Source organism: Psammomys obesus, unplaced genomic scaffold (genome assembly GCF_907164565.1).
Source record: "Psammomys obesus unplaced genomic scaffold, mPsaObe1.curated_primary_1811, whole genome shotgun sequence".
Classification (NCBI taxonomy): domain Eukaryota; kingdom Metazoa; phylum Chordata; class Mammalia; order Rodentia; family Muridae; genus Psammomys; species Psammomys obesus.
Genome location: NW_026596091.1, coordinates 7,168,359 through 7,196,307, shown reverse-complemented (window position 1 = coordinate 7,196,307; position 27,949 = coordinate 7,168,359). Strand labels below are relative to the sequence as shown.

General features: G+C 37.7%; 1 protein-coding gene across 4 annotated transcripts in view; it reads right to left on the bottom strand.

The window, feature by feature from the left end:
• Nucleotides 1-27,949, bottom strand: part of Anks1b (ankyrin repeat and sterile alpha motif domain containing 1B) — a 1,067,094-nt gene that overhangs the window by 751,888 nt on the left and 287,257 nt on the right. For all 4 annotated transcript variants that reach the window (XM_055627859.1, XM_055627860.1, XM_055627861.1 and 1 more), the window contains exon 9: nt 4,888-5,031. In XM_055627859.1, coding sequence (XP_055483834.1) covers nt 4,888-5,031 — 144 coding nt within the window. The remainder of the gene's footprint in view (nt 1-4,887; nt 5,032-27,949) is intronic.

The following is a 27,949-nucleotide window of genomic DNA, read 5'->3' as shown; positions in this document are numbered from 1 at the left end:
TAGAAAAAAAAAAAAAAGCAGAAACACCAAAGAGGAGTAGATGGCTGGAAATAATCAAACTCAGGGCTGAAATCAATCAATTAGAAACAAATAAAACAATTCAAAGAATCAATTAAACCAAAAACTGGTTCTTTGAGAAAATCAACAACATAGACAAACCCTTAGCCAAACTAACTAAAAGGCAGAGAGACACTATCCTAATCAGCAAAATCAGAAATTAATTGGGGGACATAACCACAGACACTGAAGATATCCAAACAATCATTAGGTCTTACTTCAAAAGCCTATATGCCACAAAATTTGAAAATCTAAATGAAATGGACAATTTTTTTGACTGATTCCACTTGCCAACGCTTACTCAAGACCAGGTAAATCAATTAAATGTCCTATATCCCCTAAGTAAGTAGAAGTGTTCATCAAAAGTCTCTCATCAAAAAAAAAAAAAAAAGAAAAAAGAAAGAAAGTCCAAGGCCAGATGGTTTCAGCACAGAATTCTAACAGACCTTCAAAGAAGAGCTAATGCCAATACTCTTCAAACTATTCCACAAAAGAGAAACAGAAGGAACACTACCAAACTCATTCTATGAAGCCACAGTCACCTTGGTACTTAAACCTCACAAAGACCCAACAAAGAAAGAGAATTTCAGGCTAATCTTCCTTATGAACATTGATGCAAAAATGCTCAACAAAATACTTGCAAACTGAATACAAGAACACATCAAAGATATCATCCACTATGACCAAGTAGGCTTCATCTTAGTTATGCAGGGGTGGTTCAATATATGGAAATCCATCAATGTGATCCACCATATTAACAAACTGAAGGAGAAAACCACATAATCATCTCCTTAGATGCTGAAAAAACATTTGACAAAATCCAACACCCATTCATGTTTAAAGTCTTGGAGAGATCAGGGATACAAGGCACATATCTAAACATAGTAAAGGCAATATACAGCAAGCCTATAGAAAATATCAAAGTCAATGGAGAGAAACTTAAAGCAAGCCCACTGAAATCAGGGAGAAAGCAAGGCTGTCCACTCTCACAATATCTCTTCAACAGAGTTCTTGAAGTCCTTGCTAAAGCAATAAGAAAATTAATGGAGATAAAGGGGATACAAATTGTAAAGGAAGAAGTCAATGTATCACTACTTGCAGATAATATGACAGTATACCTGAATGACCCCAAAAATTCTACCAGGGAACTCCTACAGCTGATTAATACCTTCAGCCAAAAGTGCCTGGATACAAAATTAACTCAAAAAAAAAAATCAGTAGTCCTCCTGTATACAAAAGACAAAAGGGCTGACTGAGAAAGAAATTAGGAAAATAACACCCTTCACAATAGCCACAAAGGATATAAAGTACCTTGTTGTGACCCTAACGAAGCAAGTCAAAGACTTGTATGAAAAAATTTCCAGTCTCTAAAGAAATAATTAGAAGAAGATATCAGAAGATGGAAAGATCTCCCATGCTCATGGCTTGGCGGAATTAATATAGTAAAAATGCCCATCTTACCAAAAGCAATCTATAGATTCAATGCAATTCCCATCAAATTACCAACACAATTCTTTACAGACCTTGAAAGAAAAATTCTCAACTTCATATGGAATAACAAGAAACCCAGGATTGCTAAAACAATCCTCTACAATAAAAGATCTTCTGGAGGTATCTCCATCCCTGATCTCAAGCTGTACTACAGAGCAACAATACTAAGAACTGCATGGTACTGGCACAGAAACAGAATGGTGGATCAAAGGAATTGGATAGAAGACCCCAAAATAAATCCACACACTTATGGACACCTGATTTTTGACAAAAATGCCAAAACCATTCAATGGAAAAAAGACAGCATCTTCAACAAATGGTGCTGGTCTAACTGGGCATTTACATGTAGAAAAATGCAAATAGATCCATACTTATCACCCTGCACAAAACTAAAGTCCAAGTGGATCAAAGACCTCAATATAAAACCAGACACACTAAACCTGTTAGAAGAAAAAGTGGGGAAGAGCCTTGAACTCATTGGCACAGGAGACAACTTCCTGAACAGAACACCAACACCACAGGCTCTAAGTCCAAGAGTCAATAAATGGGACCTCATTGAAACTGAAAAGCTTCTGTAAAGCAAAGGACACTGTTATCAAAACAAAAAGACTGCCTACAGATTGGGAAAGGATCTTCACCAACATTCTATCTGACAGAGGGCTAATATCCAGTATATATAAAGAACTCAAGAAGTTAAACAGCAATAAATCAAGTAATCCAATTAAAAGATGGGATACAGAGCTAAACAGAGAATTCTCAACAGAGGAATATCGAATGGCAGAGAAACACTTAAAGAAATGTTCAGCGTCCATAGTCATCAGGGAAATGCAAATCAAAATGACCCTGAGATTTCACCTTACACCCTTCAGAATGTCCAAGATCAAAAGCTTAAGTGACAACACATGATGGAGAGGTTGTGGAGAAAGGGGAACTCTACTTCACTGCTGGTGGGAATGTAAACTTGTACAACCACTCTGGAAATCAATCTTGTGCTTTCTCAGACAATTAGAAATAGCACTTCCTCCAGATCTAGCTATACCACTCCTAGGCATATATCCAAAATATGCTCAAGTACAACATAAGGGCATTTGCTCAACCATATTTGTAGCAGCTTTATTTGTAATAGCCAGAAGCTGGAAACAACCCAAATGCCCCTCAATGGAGGACTGGATGCAGAAATTGTGGTACATCTACACAATGGAATATTGCTCAGCAATAAAAAACAAGGAAATCATGAGATTTGCAGGTAAATGGTGGGAACTGGAAAAGATCATCCTGAGTGAGGTATCCCAGAAACAGAAAGACACACAGGGTATATACTCACTCATAAGTGCAGGGAATCTTATGAAAGAAGTGGGAAATAGTAAGATCTGGAGAGGACGGGAGCTCCACAAGGAGAGCAGCAGAACCAAAAAATCTGGACACAGGGGTCTTTTCTGAGACTGATACTCCAACCAAGTACCATTGATGGAGATAACCTAGAACCTCTGCACAGATGTAGCCCATGACAGTTCAATGACCAAGTGGGTTCCATAGTAATGGGAACAAAGACTATCTCCGACATGAACTCATGGGCTGGCTCTTTGATCCCCTTTTCCTGAGGGGGGAGCAGCCTTACTAGTCCACAGAGGAGGACAATGCAGCCAGTCCTGATGAGACCTAATAGACTAGGATCAGAAGGAAGAGGAGGGAGACCTCCCCTATCAGTGAACTTGGGGAGGGGCATACCTGGAGAAGGGGGAGGGAAGGTGGGACTGGGTGGGGAGGAAGGAGGGGTTTATAGGGAGATACAAAGTGAATAAAGTGTAATTAATAAAAATTAAAAGAAAAAACTACACAATATACTTGTGTACATATATCCAAATTAAGACAACAGAAAAGCTGAAGATTAAGAACACTTTGTGATAAATGTAACTACCTGAATGTTAATGTCTAGAATGTCTAAGAAATTTATTCAAGCAACACTAGTGTTTTCAGACAAATTGTCAAAGAATAAAACAGCATTTAAACATTGTTTATCAGAAAAAAGGTACTACCAGTACTTAAAAAAATAAAAATTCCTTAGGGCAATCATTACTAAAGAGTTGGGTAGTCAGATATGGCCACAGCATTAATGATTTGAGTGGCAGAGCATTACAGTAACAACTATGATAGTTTAATTTGTTCTAAGAGTCCTACTTCATAAGACAACACAAATTATTGAAAAACATAATTTTACAAAGCCTAGAATGATATTAACTGTTATTAAACTGTTAATCAGATTAGAATATTCATAAAATAAAAACTTCTGCCTTTTCCTTTCCTCTATACTCATAAAGTTTTATTCTGTGTATGAAGACCTTAAGTGAAGGCATGTCCACTGGCTAATCCATGATGCTGACTACAAGAATTCCGCTGCAATGGTCCACAGATACTGAACATCAATGAACTTCCAAAGAGTCACATTCCATTATTTCTTACTAACAAATCACATAAAAATTTGAGCCGATATTACAAAAGTCCTATGAAGAAAGTTGTAAATACTACATATCAAGTTGAATATTTCATTTAGCTTTTCAGAAAAACTCTTATTGGACTTTGGAACATTATTAACAAAGTTTCTGTGACATTACCATAAAAAATGATGGCTTCTAAATACAAGTGCAAAACAGGAAAATTGTATTTGTGATACTCATTGCTAGACAAACTGACTTTTATCTCTCATAGATTACTTTTTTATCCATTTTCAACCTTATTTTAATATTATCCTCATCTGTATGAAGTTCAGCTCATCTTATGAGAAATATTTTTATTGCAGCTTCAAACTTCCTAACTCTGTTATTTAATTTCAATTAGGGCCCATAATATAATAAATCTAATTTAATAATAAAATGTTTAAAAACACATGATCAGTATTTTAGTGCTCTCTTCTCATTTAAAAAGAATTCCAGTGGAACATTGGATTTATTTGTATTATTCTATAATGCTTCCATTGTGCTAAAAACTTATGTATCACTACCAGTGTTTTTAAACAACCTCAACATGGCCTCCTCTAACTACAGTTTCAGATTACATCTAAGTATCTGTAAAAATATTGTTCTTTTATATGACATGTTTATGGGTCATGAACATTAAAGTTTTATAAATGGGAGAAACTTTCAGTATCATAACCAAAATTTAAAAACATAAAAATTGTGTGAATTCACTAATGTCACATTGAGACCCACAGGAAGCTGAAGAAAAAGAACTTACAGAGGGAACTGAGGACTATGTACATTTCTGATGGAAAAAAAAACTGAATCAAAAAAACATGCGACTGTCTCACAGCTTTGTTGTACCGTAATAAAAGCGAACCTTTACCTGTGCAAGCATGGGAAAGCCCAGGTTCCTACATCCGTTACACGGAGTTAGTGCTTCCCAAAGTCCTGTGGGTCCACAAGTGTTCGGATCCTCCTCCTCCTCTTCCACTTCTCCTGGTGACAAATTTATTGTAGATGAAGTTCTCTGAAATCAAATTTATATTATACCAATATATTATATCAGTGTTATTTATAGATCACAACATCAATCAAATCATATAACTGACTTGCTTGTGCATCTTAGCAAGTCGGCTGACTTCTAGCCCTAATGATCTGGCTCTGCCATCTTGCCATATGAATAATCAATTTATGTTGAAAGCGAAGAAAGTGGGTGAAAAATGCATAAATGAATGAAGTTTGTAATGGGGAACAGGGCATGATAATGACCTGAGAAAATATGTGAACGGCAACAAATGAGAAAAAATCTAATGGTTTATCAAGAATTTAAGTTTAGTCATAGAATTAAGGGAAATGTAGGCAAGGAGGCTAATATAAAATACTCGAGTAAAATAGGAATTACCTTAAGAAAGGCTTTAAGGGGCAGCCAAGAGCAGACCCCATGAAGTCTACATAATACACATGACTGAGATAAATAATGCTTTTAAAAATTTACAGGTAGATTACATGCCAACCGTACAAGCTTACTCCTGCTACCTTCTGAATCCCACCGAAGTGACTATGCCAGGTTTATAAAAATTTCATAAACTATGAGACAAAGGCAACGAGAGAAACAGAAGCAGATTGCAGTACCAAAAACACATGTGGACAATGGCAGGTGACTTTTGAGTAGGAGACCAGGAGGTATTAACTAACAGATGACAACTTGAAAGAAAAGCGGTTGCATGATGTAATTATTGGAGGGGCTGAAGCTGTGAGTAAATGGAACTGAAACAGAGCAAAAACTCCACATCAGAGGGCTGTACCCTTGAGCCTATCAAACTGAGTTAACCGAGTTAACCTGCAGAACTGAGTTAACATCTGTTGGTATGTAGTAAATGAAGACTCTGAGGTGACCCGCTGCTCCCCAGAAGTGCCTCAGAATCTATGATGACTAGGCTTATATTTCATAGGGGATTTGAATGTGCTTCTCTGTAGACACTAACTTTGGCAAGGGAAAATATGATTGATCACCTCCAAAACTCATTTGGAGTTCAATACCCACTATGAATGAAGTACTGAGATGGCTGAAACTTTATCCAGACATGGAGTCTGAAGGTAGGACCTTGACGAGGTGAACAGATGGGGTCATTGTGGTGGAGCTTTATGGTGACTGAACACTGGTGGATTTTTAAGAATGGAGACAGAATTGAAAGGAGACACCTACATGCTGCCTGCCACTTGCCATGTGCTTTGTTCTGCCTCGGGACCTACCAGCAACAAGGCCATTAGCAGATACAGCATCTCAACCTTACACTACAATAATGAGCCAATATAAAACCCCTTTTCTTTAAAGGTTATCTAGCTGTGTTGCTGAGTAATTAGTAACAACAAGGGATTAACAACCTTCCTAAGAAAGATTATCTGTGACAAATAACAAGAAAATGGTAATGTCAATGTTGTTATTAATACTATGAAGCCAACCCCTAAACTAATAAAACATTTCTTAATGTTTCAGCTACATTTAAATAAGGGTTGTCATATATTTAAAGAAAGCCGGTAATAAAACAATCTGTTTTTTAATTACATTTTCCTGGGTGGAAAGAAGATATCCATGACACAAGAATAAACGAATACCATCAAATACATAGTTTCACACAAAAATAAACACACACACACACACACATACATGCAAACATGCACTGCAGTGGAATCACTAGAAAATAAATCTGAGGAAATTTAATGACAGATATAGTACAAAAAGAAGTCAGAAGTTAAGAAAGTTGGAGAATTTTTAAAAGGCCAAAAACTTTAACAAAAAGAGTTTTATAATCATTAGAAAGAGACTATAAATGGAAGAGAAGATCAAGGAGATAAGGCAAGAAACATTTTAGAAAATAAAAAGTCAATTATTAAAGAGCCTGCTGAATGCTCACTGAACTGGATTTTTTAAATACATATGTGTAAATTTTAAAAAATAACAACAAATGCTAACATGGCTGTGGGAAACGGGGACACTTTCTCACTGTTAGTGGGAATGCACAGTGATCCAGTCACTATATAAATCACTGAGGACATCCTCAAAAAGCGAGCTACAGATCTACCCCAGGATCTGGCTATTCCACCCTTGGGCATATTCCCAAAGGACTCTAGTATCCTTCTAGACAAATGTTTGCTTATTCATGTTCATTGCTGCTATATTCACAACAGTCAGGAAATGGAAACTTCCCAGGTATCCACTGCTGGGTGAATGAATAATATAACTGTGATATGTTTACATAATGGAATATTATTTAGATGCTGAATATGAAGTTATTAAATTTTCAAGTAAATGGATGGAGCTGGACATATCCAGTCTGAGTGAAATAAAATCCAGACTCAGAAAAATGACTGGTGCATGTTTTCTCTCATTTATAGAGGCTAGCTTGGAATCTTTAGATATCTGTGTTTCATCTGAAATACCCATAAAGGTGGGTTAGGGGCCTGGGGGAACTTTAGAGGGAGGGAAGTCAGAACAGAGTGACATAAACGGGAAAGATGTGTAATAGAACATAAAGGACTAAATGGGGTGTGATGGGAGGGCAGTGTAGAAAAGGAAATACCAGAGGCTCCGATCCCACTGGTGGCTTGGATAGTCCTATATGGCTCGATGAATGGTAACAGGGAAGAAAGTTAGCATCAGTCAACTTTCAGTCGTGAATCCTGTGAGCTAACCCTGATAAGATAGCCTCACCAGCACAATATTGACATTAAAGTCATGGAGGTAACCGAGCATGTTCTGAGTGCGTTTAAGGCCTCATCCACAAGGCAGGACGAATACTTAGCACTATTATCAGGACTAGGAACTGGTAGCTAGGCCTGTGGCTAGGCAAGTCACAAATCACAGGAAGAACCCACCAGTCTTCTGAGTGGACAAAGTATTTAACTGACTCCTGACAGCTCATTATTTTACGTACAGTGCCTCTCTTAGATCTCATTAGAGAACCTTCTTTTTGCAGTAAGTGGGAGGTTAACACAGAGACCACCAACTTATCAAGATGAAGAGACTGCAAGAGTGCTCAGCTCTAAATGATATTCTTATAACATGTACCATCCTCCCAAGGCTCAGGGATAGGAAATCATTTTCCAAGCACAACGTGGCAATTGCAGATATGATTGTGGCAACATGCAAAAGCCCTACTAAAGCCCACATCAGACAAAATCCAAGCATGGAGCAGGGAGGTAGGCATTAAGTCCCCCTTAGCTGGAGAGCTACTGGCAACTAACAGCTGCTGGGAAAGTCATTTCCATTAAGGGTGTGGTACCTGGAAGGATGCCCACACCCCTGCGATGCCCACATCCACGAGTATACGGGTAACACACACTGGACTCAGTGGGGCTTTTCTGTTTGTCTTATTTTTCAAGAGGTTGGGCTGTAGGAAAGGGAGTGGACCTAGGAAGAGGTGAGGAGTGGTAAGTATGAGCAAAATACAGTGCATGAAATTCTCACAGAATTCATAAAAACATTCTTTAAAATTTTTTAAATTTAAAAGAGATAAACTTTGTAAAGGTCTTCAGAATGCCATGTTCAGTGCAATACTGACAGATCAAAATTAATTACGGTCAGTAAAGACCCTAATTTAAAAAATATAAAAGTTAAAGATGTTCTTTTCTTCCCATTATAAATGAAATTGATTTTTTTTCTACACCCATGTTTTAGCTTTCCCTTTATCAATTGCCAACAACTAGCAAGCTATACAATTTAAAAGTCCCTTAATTAATTAGTTATTGTCTCACATTATACTGAGAACTTACTAACATCACGGGGCCATTTTGTGTTGATTATTCTTATTCACAAAACAACTTCTGAGACAAACATTATTTCCCTTCTGAGGCAAATATTATTTATATTTGCTTTATAAACAAGGAAACCACGGTACAGAGAACTCAAGTAAAATTCAAAGCCACTAAACTAGCCAGGGGAAGAAAAAGCAGATTGGCAGCTCAGTCTCCAGGTGGATTCCCAAGTAAAGGGGCGCAGGGGCTGCCTCTGTCACCAATTTGGTGTGCCTGTTCTTTGATCCTTGCCCCTGGTGATGCAGCCTTACCAGGCCACAGAGGAAGAGGATCCAGGTCCTGATGAGACTTGATAAACTATGGGCAGATGGCAGAGGAGAACTCCCCCTTTCTGTGGACTAGGGGAAGGTGATAGAGGGAAAGAGGGAGAGAGGATAGGGGTGGGAGGAGTTGATGGAGGGGGCTTCAATCAGGATATATTTGAATAAATGGTGAAAATTAAAAATAAAATAAAATAAAACCCAGACTGTCAGACTGAAGGCCATCCTCAACTGCAAGATTACAAGACCTCTCATTTTGCACATGATCTTACAAATAGGAATAAACTGAATAACTAAGCTGTTGTACTGCACTTTAAACAAAATATACATATTTTAATGCTTTTGTAAGATGATGATATCCCTGGGAACATTTTGCCATCTGCAACAGCCAGTGAAATTGTGTTGGTACACACCAACCCATAGCTTCTTAAGTATATATTTGTGAAATAAGCAATAAGAAGTGTTTATCACTTTTTTACTCTGAAGACCCTCTATCTATCCTGTGGAGTCTAAAACACTAAGAGCTAATGGATGCAACTGGAGAAAAAAATCATCCTGAGGTTAACTCAGACCCAAAGAGACAAATATGGCTTATACATGAATGTTAGCTGCTAAGTCAATGATAAGCAAGCTACAATCCATGTAATTACAGAGGGTAGGTAGAGAGTAAGAGACTAGGGTGAGGGGTGGGTCTCCCTAGGAAGGAGAAAGAGAATAGATAGCTATGAGTGAATGGGGGGGGGGAAGATAGAGACTGGAATGGGAGAATCCAACAGAGAAGGGGAGAAAAGAGGAGGTGAGGAAGAGAACACAAAGAGGGATAGCTAAAACTATGGGCCATTTGAGAGGTAATCTGGAAATCTGACACAGTAGATGCTTCCTATAATGCATACACATATAAAAGTGCTCTAAATGAATTTGCCAAATAACAAAAGAGACAGAGCCCCAACTGAGCATCAAATGAAGCCTCCATCACTGGGAGTGGGTTACACCCAATTGAGTTGTTGGCCAAAGGGGTCCCCTGGAAACCCCTAAATAACACAGGCTATTGCTAAGACTATTGGTGACTCTCCAAAAACTGATATTAAGACTGTATTACTGAAGACAAAACCTACACAACACATTGAACATGGAGAAATTGAACTGGTACCTACCTAAAGCCCTCAGCACTAAGGATACGTATGCATGGGACTGAAAGGTACTCTGAATTCTACCAAAGAAAAAAAATGCCAACACCAACCCATCTACAAATCCTTGAATCTACAAGAGTGACCTACCTACAAGATACGCTGGTGCAACATCAACACAAGCTTGAAGGAGTTATCAACTAATATCTGATTTGAGTTAAAGCCCACTCCTTAAGATGGAACCCATACTCAGTGCGGCTTGTGCAGGCAAGAATTTGAGATTAAATAGGCCAGCAACCTAGGGGAAAACCAAATACTACTGTTATGCTAAGGGACATAGCAATAAAATTACTCCTAACAACATTCTGCTATAGTCACAGATCCACGCCTTCCTCAGCCATCACGAGAAAAGTGTCTACTTGCAGCAGGGGTGAACAAATACGGAGACCCACAGCCAGAAAATGTGCAAAAAGTGAAAGACACTGGAACACTCACCCCTTTATTTCTCCATCAGATCCCTCCCCTCAAGGCTCAGGGCACTCTGTTGAAGAGATTGTGAAGTATAAAACCAGAGGCGATGGAGGACACAGAAGAATCAAGACCTTCTGTACACACCAGGGCTATCACATGTATGAACTCAGAGACTGTGGCAGCACGCACAGGGTCTGCATGGCTCTGCATCAGATGGTGTCTAAGAGCTGAGAGGAGACATGAACACATGCCCTCACACCTAACCCGATTGGTAGCCACTTGCAAATTAAAGGTACGTTTTCCTCGAAGGATTCTCACTCGGGAAACAAACCAGTCTTAAGGGTCAACCCCATGCCCAGCAGCAGCTGGCCAACAAAAGCTGAACTCAACAGCATCTTGGAGAATCTCTGTCTCATAATTTTAAGGGCATTTTTTTCTATCTTACAGTCCTTTGCATATATATATTATGGATTCCATTTTGGATTTTTTATGGGATTTCTAAGTGTGCAAACTTGTGCCTCTGTGTCTATATGCATTCCTTGTATGTTTTTTTAAAACTATTTTTCTTGCTTGGTTGTTTTTCGTATTCTAATTTGTTCAGTTTTGTTTATCTTATTTTATTTTTTTATTAATCTTTAGATGCCTGTTGGTTTTTTATCAAGAGACAGGAGGGGTGTGAATCGGGATGACAGGGCAGGTATAGAGGAGCTGGGGGAAGGAGGGAAAGGCGAAACTGCAATCAGAATATACTATGTGAAAATCTATTTTAAATAAAAGAAACAATAACTTTAATAAGAACTTGTACATGTTAGATCCTTTTAAACACACATACAAAAAATAATTAAAAGCTTTCAAAAGCATCTCCCTCACCAATTTAGCTTGTTGATTTGGCCATCAACAATGACCCCACATAACACCATGAAATGTTACATGCTTAGCTACAATCTGTCAATATTCCTAAATCAGCATTTCACTTCATTGGTTATTTTCTGGTTCTGCTAATGGTCCTGCACTTAATATATTCAATTATGCAGTCAACTTTTCCCCTATGTATCTTCTCTTTTAAAAAATTATGTTTATACCTCATTCCTGTTCATAAGTCTCCAATTATTTCTCACTGAACAATGAATAATATGCAAATTATTCAATTTATCTTAAAGGCTCTGTGGTAAAATTATTCTTTAGAGTTTTTTTACTCAGAGATGGAATTAAATTTAGAGTTCTTGTTTGGCTGAGCAAGTGTTCTTCCACGAAACTAACGCTTCTAGACCTCTTTTTTCAATTTTTAAAAAATTTGCATTGCTTATTTCATTTATTGTTAGTAGTTTAAAATTTCTAAATAATTTTTTACTTCTTCAGTATATTTTCAGTACATATTATTTTATACTTCTACAGTATATTTTGATCATGTTTCCATTACCCCAAATTCTTCCCAGATCCTTCTGGCCTCTTTACCTGTCCAACTGTAGGGTCTCACTAAGTGCCAGGCTGGTCTTGAACTGTCATAAAGAGCTGGAATCACAAACCTGAGGTACTGAGCCCTTCCTTCAGCTTTTTCATTTATTTTATTATATTCAGTCCAGACTACAGTCAAGAGGATTTGTTTATCTTTGCCTGATCATGTCCCATACCTTTACCTGTGCTTTCTCTATTACTTTTCTATTCAACATATAGTGAGAGTCTCATTAGCCTGCTCTTTGATCACCTCCCCCTGAGGAGAGAGCAGTCTTACCAGGCCACAGAAGATGACAATGCAGCCACTCCTAATGTGATCTGATAGACTAAGATCAGAAGGAAGGAGAGGAGGACCTCCCCTATCAGTGGACTTGGGAAGGGGCATGCATGAAGAAGGGGGGAGGGAGGGTGGGATCAGGAGGGAAGGAGAGAGGGACTTATGGGGGGATACAAAGTGAATAAAGTGTAAAAAAAAATTAAAATTAAAAAAATAAATTAAAAAAATATATAACTTCTATAATTAGACAAGTCTGGATCCAAGTTCAAATTGTACCATTTTCAGAAGATCTGACCACTTGCTTGACTTAGTTATACAACAAAAATAACACTTGGCAGTTCTTTTACCTCCCAATCAAGTGAGGTAATAGATACAGAGTGCTTGACTCATGATAACATCTCAAGAAATATTAACTATTTTAGCTAGTATTTTCTTATAACTCAATCAATTCAAATACAGTTCAGATTTTTCCCATTAAGTAAAGTTTTCCAGATTTCTCACAAACAGAAATTATATCACGCTGTTCTGCTTGTCTACCATTCCTTATACGAGCATGTATTTTATGGCATTTCATATACATCTTGAAATAAGGGATGGCACAGTGCCAGAATGCCTGGACTTCTTTGAAGTTAAACAAGAACACATTAAATCCAAGCTATGAACCTTCAAAGCCAAATGGCTTTGAGTAAATACTTAATCCTATTAATCTTCAGTTTCCTCACTTGCCAAAGTAGGTACAATAATAATTCCTATTTTGTAGGGCTATATCAGGATAGAATTATTTCTCTGACTGGCACATAAAATAGTATTACCAATGGTTTTACTATGACAATGATGAAAGACTTGCAAATATACACAGGACGCTCCAGCATTTACACACATACACAAGTATGCCTAACTTCCCTGTTTACTTTTAATTTATTTGGAAGAAAGCATGACCTTTTTTATTTTTGCATCATGTACAATATGTTGGATATAATAAACTTAATACATATGTATTAAATAAAATGCTAGATGAGTGGACTCTTATTTTAATTTTACTACATATAAATTGTATTCAGGGCTGTGCATAATTGTATCACAAATATCATGATTGATATTTCAGTTTTATTTTATATTAACTGTTACAAGTGGCTATAACAGGAATGTAGAAACATCAGTGGCTCAGCACTGCCCTCTAATGTCAGAATAGAAATCTGCGGTGTAAAACTGTATTTTGGGAATAAATGTTTTTATTAACTCTTTGGGAATTTGATGTAGCATTTTGATCCTATTCACTCCCCCAGTTGCCCCAGAGTTATACCCTACTTCCTATCTGTCCTTTTGAGTCCCTCGTCCCTTTCTTAAAGAAGAGACTACAGAGCAGCAAATGTCCTAGTTTTTCTCTTCGGTGCTTACAGTCTTCCACACTCCTAAGATGGTCTCTGAGCCTTGGTGTAGGGGCTGTCAGTGTACTAAATGGAGCTGGACACCCATACTCACTGGTCTCTGCACTTTGACCAGTTGCAGCTCTGGCTAACAATCTCCATCTGTGACAAATGAAGCTTCTGTGATGAGCGGTGACAGCTACACTTATCTGTGGACATAAGAATGGGTCTTTAGAATGCAGTTGTTGATGGTGCTGGCTTAGGAATGGAGAAGGTTCTCTCCAGGTTTCAAGGCCTTACCAGCCCCAGGGGGCTGGCTGCTTACAGTGTCAGACATGAATTTCCTTCAATTGTGCGGTCTTGACTACCTCAGTTGTATAAAAGGTATCTTGGAAAGTCTTTTACCAAACTAACTATAATCATATGTGCATATGTGATTATATTGATTTATGCATATATTTACATATGCATATATAATTATATATTGTATATGGAAAGACACATGAACACATTTAAACTCAGAGGACTTCTTTGTTTCAAATGCCTTTTAAATGTTTTACCGAACACCTGTATTTTTAAAATTCCAGAAGGAAAAAGGTGAAACTCCTACAGAAAATAGATCTTTATTTATATAGTCTGAGCTTGTTCCCTTTGTGGGTTATTACATGATAATTATATGGAAGAAAGATTAAGACAATTCTGTTTTACAAAAGAGCCATGACATAAATATCGTGGGGAGACAGATTTGAATTCAATTAGAGAAAAATAAAAATAATCTTGGTACCAATATAGCACTGAGACAGGATTTCTCTTCAAAATGTGTTGTGCTTCATATAACTTATGTGAACATAAAACATATTTACCTAATTACATATACTGGTGCTTAATATTTTATAACATGCTTTCAAATATAGACTAGCCCAGTAAAGTAGGGCAAGAATTTCCCTTATTTAAAAAGTGAATAAACTAATTAATGTCTAAGATATTACTTAGTTTGCAAGTTCATCTTATAAACAAAGCTAGTTTATAATTATAAATCCTGTGACTTGAGGACTTGCTCTATTTGACCATATTGTCAAAATCCAAACGAGAGCTTTGGCATCTGTTTGATTTTATTAAAGAACAAGTTCAGGTCAACCTCTTGTGTTCTACTCAGATTTTAGCAAAAATGCTAGAAAAGAATGAGCATTAAATGACAGCTTAACCCTTCTCATCCTCCATCATAATTTCTCTTTTGTAAAGAGAAAGATCTTAAAAGTTCTGATGACATTTATAGAGAGATTTGTTAAGCTTGGCTTGGTTTGGGTTTTGGTAAGCCTTAGAACTTAAGGCAAAATTTATAATTTGGAGACAAAGCTATTTTTCCTAACAGGTCACATATGAGGAAATGCTGTTTTACTTAAATATATATGTGTGTGTGTGTGTGTGTGTGTGTGTGTGTGTGTGTGTGTATGTATGTATATACATATATATGTATGTATGTATGTATGTATAAAATTGGACAGTTGGCTGGGTTACAGGTGATTTTCATCAACAACAGAATTTTATTTCCATGGGCTTTGTTGATTAGTGCTTCAAATTCCTGTACGCTTATTATGTACCTTAGCGTACACCTTCTCTCCAAACCTGCATGATCTTATTACACAGGAGATCTCACATGGAATTGTTACTGTTCATCAATTCAAAGGAGGACAACAGTTATGTAATAGCAGGGTGTGTCATTATATTTTATTTTATGTTGTGTTCACAGTGAGCAATAAGGGACTAGGTATACTGACCGACAGCAATTGCAGTACTGAAAGGGCAACAGAGACTCTTATCTTCAATGCAGTCCTGAGAAACAGACTGCATGTCCCAGGGTAAGGATGTTACAGCATCAAATGTAAAGTTTTCATGATCAAAACACTGCTTATATTTTTCTGAAAATTACTGAATGCCCACCTACACTCCCCTTTAACATGACCATTAGCATACATGCCCATGCTAATGACATCAACCTACACTACACTTTAACCTGAGCGTTAGTGTGCATGCCCGGGGTAGTGACACCCACAAAAGCTGCAGTGATTAAGTCTTCTGAAAAGTATAATTGCTCCCGGATTCATCTGAAGCTAGCCACAAATCCTTAACTACCATTAAATCTGCAAGAAACAAAGACAGAGGAAGAAAATAAAGTCTTCATGCTGAAGTTCACTAGGTCTACAGCCTAGCAACTATGAACCAAATGATATTGCTGTTTTGTGATTACTCAAACCCGAGGGTGTTTCTAGTGCCAGCTGTATTTCACACTTACTAACAATTACTTCATCTGCAGTAACTATAAAGGGATAAACTAGGAAGAGCTATTATCCTGTAATTCAAATGCTCATTTCCAAAACATTTAATCCCCACCTGCTGTTTACATAGGTGAAACTATGCAGAGTACTTGGGAAACTTCAAAAAAAATTTGCATTGCTGTTTACTTTGAATACAATAAATTCATATGTTGCTATTATCTCTTAAAACTTCATTATTGTATCTGACTTTGGCTTGATAAATACTTTCTTTATTTCAAACATATCGAGTGAGGAAAATCTGATTCACACACAACATGCAAAAGCTGATATCAAAGTTGCTAAAGTATTTTAGAAGCTTAAGTACAATTTTTAGTAAGATAGTACATAAGGAAAAATATATTACTTTTGGAAGCAAAATTATCCTTAATGAGAGGCCATTTCATTTGAGTAAATATTATTTTGATAAAGATTTACTTTATTCCTAAAATCAATTTTATTAAGGCATTATTTGCATCTGTAAACACATTCATGGTTTAAAACACGTACTCCTGCATGATCTTCAAATTCCAGCTTGGAATGCCTCCATCATCACTGTCATTATTCTTCTACCTAAATCTTTTATCTGCTACTCTAGAAGGGTTGTCTTTTTCCAAACCTCACAAAAGTAAAATCATAAGGTACATATTCTATGTGAATTTCTTTCCTTGAACCTATTTTTTGATTCACCCCTACATTTTTATATATCAATAGGAAATTCTTTCCTATTTAATAACTATCATCAAAATCACCACCACCACCACCATCATCATCACCATTTTGTGGTGCTGTAGATTGAACTCAATAACCTCATGCCAGCTGGACAATCACTAGCTATATCTCCAAGCTGCCTCTTAATTGCTTTATAAAGCAAAATAGTATTTTGGCAAATGAACATGACCAATGACCATTTTGTTCACATAGTTGGCTATCAGGCATTTGTGTTGTTTTCATCTTGAGGCCGCCAAGAAATAAGTTGCTGTGAACAACCACATAATATATGTGTATGTGTGTATTTCTCTCATGTAAAATATCCAAGATGTAAGGCCACACAGTAAATATATCTCAAACTTGCCCAGTAACTATTTTTCAAAATGTATTGTTTCACATTCCTACCAGCTGTGTATGTGATTCTGCTAGGTCCATGTCCTTGGCCATAGTGAATTTTGTCCTTTTAGCCAACTTCATGGGTTGCCTAAAAGCATCACACGGAGCTTTTAATCTGCAATTCTGGGTTTAGTGGGATGTTACATGTCTCCACTTATGCTGGGAAACCATTCACTTCCTGCATTTGTAGACTACTGTTAACTCACACAGATGTATTTACTGTTTGACTTTTCACTGTTGAGTTAAATAAATACTATATTCTACACATACATCCTTGTGTTCTTTGAATAGTACCAAAGAACTGTTTGATTTGTTCACAGCAGCAGACATTCTCCTGCATTTTCTTTTGATGGTTTAAGAGTTTTGCTCTTGCACTGTGCTCTTTGACCCACACTGAGCTAGCTGGCATGTTGTGTGTACTGAAAGCCTGGGCATCATTTTAATTTTTCTATATCGGCTAGAATTGTTCCAGCCCCACTAACTCAAAAGACTGTTTGTTTCCCAATGAAGAGTTCTGAAATTTTTGAATTTTTTATTTCTATGTGTGTGTTATGTTTGTGTATATATGTGTAGTTGTGGGTGTGTCTGCTGGCTCATACACACTTTTGAGTCTATCCTCCAAGCTTCTAGGGAGTCTTTTGTCTCTGCCTCCCATCTCATAATAGGAGCACTGAGATTACACACAGTTGCCACTACGCTCAGCATTTGCTGGTTCTGCCTGAGAATTCAAACTCAGGTCCTCAGGTTTGCACAGTGAATGCTTTAACTACTAAGAAATCTGCCCAACTACCTGCAAGGTTGGTTTGATTACTTTTAAATTAATTAACCAGAACTTGTCTTCAATGTAAGAGGACTGGAATTTGGGTACCCAGTTATGGTGCTGAACTAACCTAGTCTTTCTGAAAGATGCTTACTCATGATGCATAATCTCTAAAGTATTGTGTGGCTTGTTTTCTTACAATTTAAGTAGTTTTGTTACTATGTTTCGGAGTGCTGCTGATGTAGAGTTCTTTGTGTGTTAGGGAGTTTTTATCACCACAGTGATGGAAGCATCATACACTAAGTTGGGAAAAGCCCTCAATTTTTATTTTCCATAAAGACATTCTTACCACTAAAACATCTAAGCCTGAAGTTTCCCTATTCATTGTCAAATTGGGTTAAAAGACAAGACTGTGTGCCGTAATTAAAAAGAAAGTAGACTGTAATTATAAACCAATCTTTTTACATTAATATATATGTATTCAGAGTCTATGCTTATTAAGTTGTTTTCATAATCTGTGAAAGAAAAGATAATGGAGAAATGATGTAATTACATTTTAATTTAAACAATAAGTCATTAATAAAAAAAGATTAATTTAACCTTTACACTAGAGTTATCATAGACTCATCAGTAAGATTTTCGTTTCCTGAATGGATCAGCAAGATCTTGCCAGTGGGCTGGTAGTAATGACAATTCTTTACACATCAGAACTCTGGAAATTTTTATAATAAGATGTTGGGGGATGGTCTGGGGCTATGTATTCTAATGCTAATTACTGGCCCCCAAGACCTGTTTGCCACCCGGAAGAGTACATTCTCATGCACACCAAGTGATATTGTATAAACCTTGCTCACCAATATTCTCTGACTGGTTAAATAAAGTAGCTGACAGCTTATAGCTGGGCAGAGAGAAGTAGGAGGAGCATAGGTGCACAGGTTTGAGGTCTCAGAGGGACTATAAGGCAGGGAAGAGGAAGAGAAAAAAAGCAGAGGAGGAAGCCTAAGAGAAGAAAGTCTCCCCGGGGTAGTAAAAGCTGTGAGCTTGTGGCATGAGGGCTGGCTTGATGAAACAGAAGCAGCCCAGGCAGGAACAATTATGGCAAGTAACTTGGGGTGTGTAGCTAGGAAATAGCAAAAAAGCTTAGAGGATTGATATCTGCCCAGCCCTAGGGTCTTAAAGCTTAAAATAAATCTAAAGTCTCCGTCTCGATTATTTGGCAACTAGCTGGGGTAGAGAAGCCCTTGAGAGTCCAATATCCAGTTTCACAACAATAACATTCCCGCTGGTATTGCTTTTTCCAATGAGGTTTTGATTTTCCTGTCTTCATGAACTTTTACTCTATGTCTATGGAGGTTAATATTCTGTTGTAATTTAAAGACATTTTTAGGCAGTTCCCAGCCTTCTCTTTCTGTGTAGCTGTCTCCTGTATGTTCTTCCAGCTTAGCAAACCTGTGTGACTCTATCTCTGTCCCTTCGCCCTCACACACGTTTAGCAAGCTGTACCTGTGAAGAAAGCAGGAGTGTCTGTCTACTCTCCTTTCAATTACTGTACACAGCCTTGTCTTTGAACGCACTCTGATAATGGATGTTTTACTTTTTCAATATCCTGGTAGTTTATATAAGTAGTTGTTTTATGCCATTGTCACTCTATATAAATCTGGCATGAATTTTTTTTTCCATTAAGACACATATCATTTATACCAGTGTCTCCAGTGTACAGCTCTCTTCATGGCTTGTTTTCTGCTGCCTGGGTCACACCATTTTCTTCTATTTAAAAAAAATCCTCTAATTACATTAATATTCACTTTCTTCTTACTGAAACTCCACATTTATCACTTGAAATTAGTCATTTCCTTTCATATTCATACTTTTGTCAATTTCCCAGTTCCTAGAAAAATTAGTCACCTCTCACATAGTATTTGTTCAGTTATTTTTGCACCAATAAAGGCACATACTAATATACCCTAAACTTGGGAACAGGTGTATCTCTGACTCCTTTACTGGCTTTTGGGACTCTCTTCCTCCTATTGGGTCGCCTTGTCCAGCCTCAAAATGTGAGGGTTTCTGCCTTACTGTATCTTGTTTTGCCTTGTTTAGTTGTTGTTTCTTGGAGGCTTGCCCTTTTCTGAAGAAAAATGAAAGGGGTAGTGGATCTGAGGGGCGTTGAAAGAATGGAGGGAGGAGAAACTGTAATTGGGGTGTACTTTATGAGAGGAGAATCTATTTTCAATTAAAAAAAGGAAGCAGTAAATGAAAACTTCTTTTTTGACAACAACAAGGGAGAGTATCATATTAACCTGAATTTACTGTGAATATAATTTCACTACCACTTCAATTCATTTAAAGTTATATTATCTATACCTACTACTTCAAACAAATTCACTTAAATTTCTTAAATATTCATTGATCAAAAACAGGAATGAATAGCTATACAGACCTATAAGATAGGATAAACATACTGAAATCTGTACACCTAAAGAAGATAAACAAGAAACAGGACCCTGGGTAAGATGATCAATCCTCACTTAGAAAGACAAATTGGATGGACTTTGTAAGTAGGAGAAAGTGAGTAATAGGACAGGAACCTACCACAGAGGGCCTCTGAAAGACTCTACCTAGCAGTATATCAAAGCAGATACTGAGACTCATAACTAAACCTTCAGCAGAGTACAGGGAATCATATGAAAGAAGGGGGAGTTAGTATGACCTGGAGAGAACAGGAGCTCCACAAGGACCAAACATATCTGGGCACAGGGGTCTTTTGTGAGACTGTATCTCCAACCAAGGACTATGTATGGATATAACCTAGAACCCCTGCTCAGATGTAGCCCATAGTAGCTCAGTATCCAAGTGGGTACCCTAGTAAGGGGAACAGGGACTATTTCTGACATGAACTCAATGGTGGCTCTTTCACCTCCCTCACCCCACCTGAGGGAGGAGCAGCCCTGCTAGGCCACAGAGGAGGGCTTTGCAGCCAGGCCTGAAGATACATGATAAGCTAGGGTCAGATGAAAGGGGAGGAGGTCCTCCCCTATCAGTGGACTTGGAAAGGGGTAGGGAGAAGATGAGGGAGGGAGGGTGGGATTAGGAGGGAATGAGGGAGTGGGATACAGCTGGGATACAAAGTTAATAAACTGTAACTAATATTTAAAAAATAAAAACATTTGTATGTCATTCTGAAGGAAGGAATCTATACACGCACTGTTCAAGGTTTGTTTGTTTTGTGTTAACAGTCTAGTATATTGTTAACATCTAGTATGTGTTAACACTTAACACAATCCGCTGGATAATGGAAGAATCCATGCTGCTGCTGCCGCCGCTGCTGCCACCTGTGAATCACCTGCCTGCTTCTGAGAGAGGAGAAAGGCACAAGCACTGAAGTCTCAGCGACGAGTTTGACCACCTGAGCAGAAAAGTGACTGACACCATTTTCCCCTCCTATAAAATGTGCAGGCTAAAGACAAGATGTAAGACAGATTTTTAGGGCGCCACCCACTTTCTTCCCAGATCCCGGGCTCTCTGAATAAAGCAGGTTAAAAGATTCCATTCCTGGTTTCTTTCTATGTTTCTGTTCAGTGGAATCAACTCAATTACAAAACTACCGTTTAAAAGGCTAAAATTGATAGTGAGTGTAGAGAAACAAAAACATGTCAGGAGCCCTGAACTTGGTACATGAAAGGACATGCATATTCATAGCTGGTAAAACCACACCCGATTTGTAAGTAATTAGAGATCAAATAGGTGCAGGAAGAAAGAGGAGGGAAAAGATACTTCCAACCAGGGAGAATTAAGAACAGAAAACACTCTTGTATTTGCGCCCCAGTCCTTCAGGAGAGGAGAGTTAGATGCAGACAGGAAAATGGCAATGAATCTAAAGGATTACACCAGCACAGCGGTATGAACGTAGTGGCTGTGCTGACAAAATTTTCTATAAAGGAAAGCAAGATGGAGAAGGGCAGAAAGACTGTCTCAGGGCTTTACTGTAGGGAGAAGGTACTTTAAAAGATGCTCAACACACGTCAAGGCAAAATTTCTACATCTAGGTGCACTGTGATAAGAAAGCAGAAAGCGCCACAGTGGGCTACCTTCTCTCTGAATAACCTAAGTATGTATGGCCCCAAAAACGGAATCTGTCCTTCTGAGCTGTGTGCTAGATGGTCCATAAAGCACATCTCAACTACACAAGTACAGGAACAAGATTTTCAATTATCTGTGTAGCCTGCAGTTCTGGGAAGTTTATATATACATAGCCTTTACTCGATAACTCTTATCTCTCATTATTTTCTGCTTCCATTTAGACAACTGTAAAATAGAAATGCCCTCAGTGTTAGCGTATGTGCAAATATGTATGCGTGCATGCACATATGTGTGTACTACACTAAAAACAGAAGAGAGTTGATATGTTTAACAAGATACATGAAGATCTTCAATATCACCATAACAAAAACTGTATTGCAAAATACTAATCTATTATATAACAATATATTCCTTGTCATTTCCATATTTACATGATTTTTTATCCATCTGGGAGGAAATGGCTGTTCAGTTTCATAAAAGTAAAACTTACAACAACAAAGTATACAATTGAAATACATATGCGTTGACTAAACCACAACAAATGAACAAAAGCTGAGGAAGTATTTTTATACTTAAAAGTATGTGAACACAAGTTAGATATTAAATCTGTTAGGTCAGCAGGGAACTGGCAACTTCAGGCTATAACAACACTAAAAGTATATAATAAGAAAATAAATTGAAGATTTTGAGCAGTCTGTTTTAATATTAATGTAGCCAAGGGTAGGTTGGGGCACAGAGCTGCTACAAGCTGTGAAACAGATGGTTTACATAACGATTTGATACTTTCAGGTAACTTCCATGATTCACATTATTGGCTAGAGGAAATGACACATTAAGAATGATCATCAGCTTTTTTCTAAAGTGAGGAAACATATTTTACTGAAAACATTAACCAAAAATGCCTTAAAGCATGTAGATACGATTATCATTTCCCCCAGTCCACACACAAAAACAGACCGGGCTAATCCAGAGTACAGTGTGCATGTAAAGATGACAATAAATAAAACTATAACCTGGATCATAATTTTATTAAATCATTATGCAGGAAATTAACATGAGCAGAGATGGACAATATTTTTAAATATTTTAATAAACTAACTCATTCATAAAAAGAAAATTGAGTCATTTAGAATATATTTGATATCAGTAAACTATATCTTTGCAGAAGGTATTTTGCTGATCTTGTTTATTTAATAAAATAATCTGGTGACTTTGTTTTCCAGTGAAGAAAATATGAACGTGAGTTATTACAAACTATGTGTGAGGGTCCTAATGTGAAACACATTAATTTGAATATTAATATCTAAAAAACAAACACAAAAACAAAATAAAGGCTATGTGTCCCTGTTAGAAATTATCCAGTTCAATTATCTTGGTTTATAATATTTGTGTGCCATATACAAGATTTTAGATAATTTTTGAAACCGAAACTATCTCCAGCTATGTCACTCATCACTATGAGCCTTGTGGTGTGATACTAGGAAATGGTCCTGAGTGTAAGCTTGTGAAACAGAACTTTTCAGCCAATCTTTATTTTTTTAATTTAATTTAATTTTTTTTATTATTAGTTACATTTTATTAACTCTGTATCCCAGCTGTATCCTGCTCCCTTATTCCCTCCCAATCCCACCCTCTCTCCCTCATCTCCTCCCTGCCCCTTTCCAAGACAAGGACTATTTACACAATGAAATATTACTCAGAAAAAAAAAAAAAAAACAACAAGGAAATCATGAAATTTGCAGGTAAACAGTGGGAACTGGAAAAGATCATCCTGAGTGAGGTATCCCAGAAGCAGAAAGACACGCACACGAGGTACATACTCACTCATATAGACATATAATATAGGATAAACATACTAAAATCTGTACCTCTAAAGAAACTAATCAAGAGGGAGCACTCTGGCCAAATGTTCAATCCTCATTCAGAAAGGCAAAGAGGATGGACATCAGAAGAAGAAGAAAACAGGAAACAAGTTAGCAGCCTGTCACAGAGGTCTTCTGAAAGGCTCTGTCCTGCAGACTATCAAACCAGATGCTGAGACTTATGGCCAACTGTTGGGCAGAATGAAGGAAATCTCATGAAAGAAATGGGAAATAGTAAGATCTGGAGAGGACAGGAGCTCCACAAGGAGAGCAACAGAACCAAAAAATCTGATCACAGGGGTCTTTCCTGAGACTCATACTCCAACCAAGTAGCATGCATGGAGATAACCCAGAATCCCTGCACAGATGTAACCCATGACAGTTTAGTGTCCAAGTGGGTTCCATAGTAGTGGGAAGAGGGACTGCCTCTGACATGAACTTATTGGCCTGCTCTTTGATCACCTCAGCCTGATGGGGGAGCAGCCTTATCAGGCCACAGGGGAAGACATTGCAGCCACTCCTGATGAGATCTGATAGACTAAGATCAGAAGGAAGGAGAGGCAGATCTCCCCTATCAGCAGACTTGGGGAGGGGCATGCGTGGAGAAGGGGGAGGGGAAAGTGGCATTAGGAGGGGAGGATACAAAATGAATACAGTGTAATTAATAAAAATCAAAATAAAATTAAGAAAAGTGAAAAAAGAAAAATACCCAGGACCAAGATAGCAGCAGTCTCTGATTCAACAATTTTTACCGCTGATTCATTTCCCACACCCTACACCTAGACGTTTCTAATAATCAATCACTTCATCTCATAGGAAAGAATTTTTTCTGCTCCTTGGTTGTGTAGTTCCATTAACTGAGGATCTCTTTGAAGCATACATAACTCTGCCCAAACAGAAGTATTTCAGATGGATCTCACCCTATACTATTAAGTCAGTCCCATCTGGAGCATCATTTTGTTTAAAATCAAAGATTCTTTCTTAGCAGCCTACATCCAGCTACTGGTGGGTGACATCTAAGCACCTCCTCACGCAGGTCTAACCTGAGGACCAGCGGACGTCAGGGCTGCTGACAATGCTGGTCAGGCAGATAGACCATGCAGTGCCTTCTCCCATCAGATCTAAGTCTCACCATTGTTGAGCAGGGCTCTCTCATAAAACTCTTTCCTAGGATATTCTCCTGGCCCCGGTGCCTTCATAGCTTATTTGACATCTTTCTAGTTACTCCCCATTCATAGCTTATTAACTAATAATATGTTTAATGTTTAATAATATGTTTAATGTTAACATTAAACATAAAATCATTGAGTATTTTGCATCAATGTTCATAATAGAGATAGGTCTGAAGTTCTTTTTTTTGTTGTTGGTTCTTTGTGTGGTTTAGGTATCAAGGTGACTGTAGATTCATAGAATGAGTTTGGTAAAGTTCCTTCTGTTTCTATTTTGCGGAGTAGTTTGTAGAGAATTGAAGTTAGCTCTTCTTTGAAGGTCTGGTAGAATTCTGCACTGAAACCATCTGACCCTGGGCTTTTTTTGGAAGGGAGACTTTTGATGACTGCTTCTATTTTCTTGGGAGATATAGGACTATTTGATCTATTTACATGATCTATATTTAATTTTGGTAAATGGAATCTATCAAGAAAATTGTCCATTTCTTTCAGATTTTCAAATTTTGTGGTGTATAGGCTTTTGCAGTATGACCTAATGATTGTTTGAATTTGTTCAGTGGCTGTAGTTATGTCCCCCTTTTCATTTCTGATTTTGCTGATTTGGATAGTTTATCTCTGCCTTTTAGTTAGTTTGGCTAAGGGTTTGTCTATCTTGTTGATTTCCTCGAAGAACCAGCTCTTGGTTTCATTGATTCTTTGAATAGTTTTATTAGTTTCTAATTTATTGATTTCAGCTCTTAGTTTATTTCCAACCGTCTACTGCTCTTGGGTGTATCTGCTTCTTTTTTTTTTTCTAGGACTTTCAGGTGAGCCATTAAGTTGCCTGTATGAGATGTTTCAAATTTCTTCTTGAAGGCACTTAGAGCTATGAACTTTCCTCTTAGCACTGCTTTCAATGTGTCCCATAAGTTTGGGTATGTTGTGCCTTCATTTTCATTGATTTCTAGGAAGACTTTAATTTCTTTTTTATTTTTCTCTGACCCAGCTGCCATTGAGTAGCAAGTTGTTCAGTTTCCATGTGTGTGTAGGCTTTTTGCTATTTCCTTTGTTGTTGAGGTCCAGCTTTAGTCCATTGTGGTCAGATAGAATACAAGGGATTATTTCAATCTTCTTGTATCTGCTGAGGCTTGCTTTGTGCCCAACTATATGGTCTATTTTGGAGAAGGTTCCATGAAGTGCTGAAAAGAAGGTATACTCTTCTGAGTTTGGGTGAAAAATTCTGTAAACATCTATTAGGTCTATTTGTATGTGCCTTTATTTCCCTGTTTTACTTCTGTCTAGATGATCTGTCTCTTGGTGAGAGTGGGGGATTGAAGTCTCCCACTATTAAGGTGTTGGGATCAATATGTGATTTAAGATTTAATAATGTTTTATTTACAAATGCAGGCATTCTTGTATTTGGGGCATAGATGTTTAGAATTGTGATGTCCTCTTGGTGGATTTTTCCTTTGATGAGAATGAAGTGCCCCTTCTCATCATTTTTGATTAATTTTTATTGAAAGTCTGTTTTGTTAGATATTAGGATAGCTACCCCGGCTTGTTTTCTGGGTCTGTTTCCTTGAAAAACATTTTTCCGACCCTTTACTCTGAAGTAGTGTTTATCTTTGTTTCAGATGTGTGTTTCTTGGATGCAGGAGAATGTTGGATCCTGTTTCCGCACCCATTCTGTTAGTCTGTGTCTTTTTATTGGAGAGTTGAGTCCATTGATGTTGATAGATAATAGTGACTAATAAATGTTAATTTCTTTTGTTGTAGAGTTGTTGATGTTATTGTGTTTCAATTCTTGTTTTCTTTTCATTTTTGTTGTGAAGTTATCTTCCTGAGGTTAACTACCCTGAGGTTTCACTTTACACCCATCAGAACGGCTAAGATAAAAAACTCAAGTGATAACACATGCTGGAGAGGATGTGAAGAAATGGGAACCCTCCTCCATTGCTGGCGGGAATATAAACTTGTACAACCACTTTGGAAATCAATCTGGCACTTTCTCAGACAATTAGAAATAGTGTTTCCTCAAGATCCAGCTATACCACTCCAAAATATGCTCAGTGTACAAGAACATTTGGTCAACCATGTTTGTAGCAGCTTTATTCTAAGAGCCAGAGTCTGGAAACAACCCAGATGTCCCTCAGCTGAGGAATGAATACAGAAATTATGGTACATTTACACAATGGAATACTATTCAGCAATTAAAAACAAGGAAGTCATGAAATTTGCAGGTAAATGGTGGAAACTAGTAAAGATCATCCTGAGTGGGGTATCCCAGAAACAGAAAGACACACATGGTATATATACACTTATAAGTGGATATTAGATATATAATACAAGATAAACATACTAAAATCTGTACACCTAAAGAAGCTAAGCAAGGAGGAGGACCTTTGGTAAGATGACCAATTCTCACTCAGAAAGGCAAATGGGATGAACATCAGAAGAGGAAGAAAACAGGGAACAGGACAGGAACCTACCACAGAGGGCCTCTGAAAGACTCTACCCAGAAGGGTATGGAAGCAGATACTGAAACTCATAGCCAAACTGTGGGCAGAATGGACGGAATCTTATAAAAGAAGGGGGAGATAGAAAGACCTGGAGGGGACAGGACCTCCACAAGGAGAGCAACAAACCAAAATATCTGGGGACAGGGGTCTTTTCTGAGAGAGATACTCCAACCAAGTACCATGCGTGGAGATAACCTAGAACCCCTAGGACCCTTGCACAAATATACCCCATGGCAGCTCAGTCTCCAAATGGATTCCCTAGTAAGGGGAACACAAACTGTTTCTGATATGAACTCAGTGGCTTGTTCTTTGATCACCTCCTCCTGAGGGGGGTTGGGGGCAGCCTTACCAGGCTACAGAGGAAGGCAATGCCAGTCCTGATGAGACT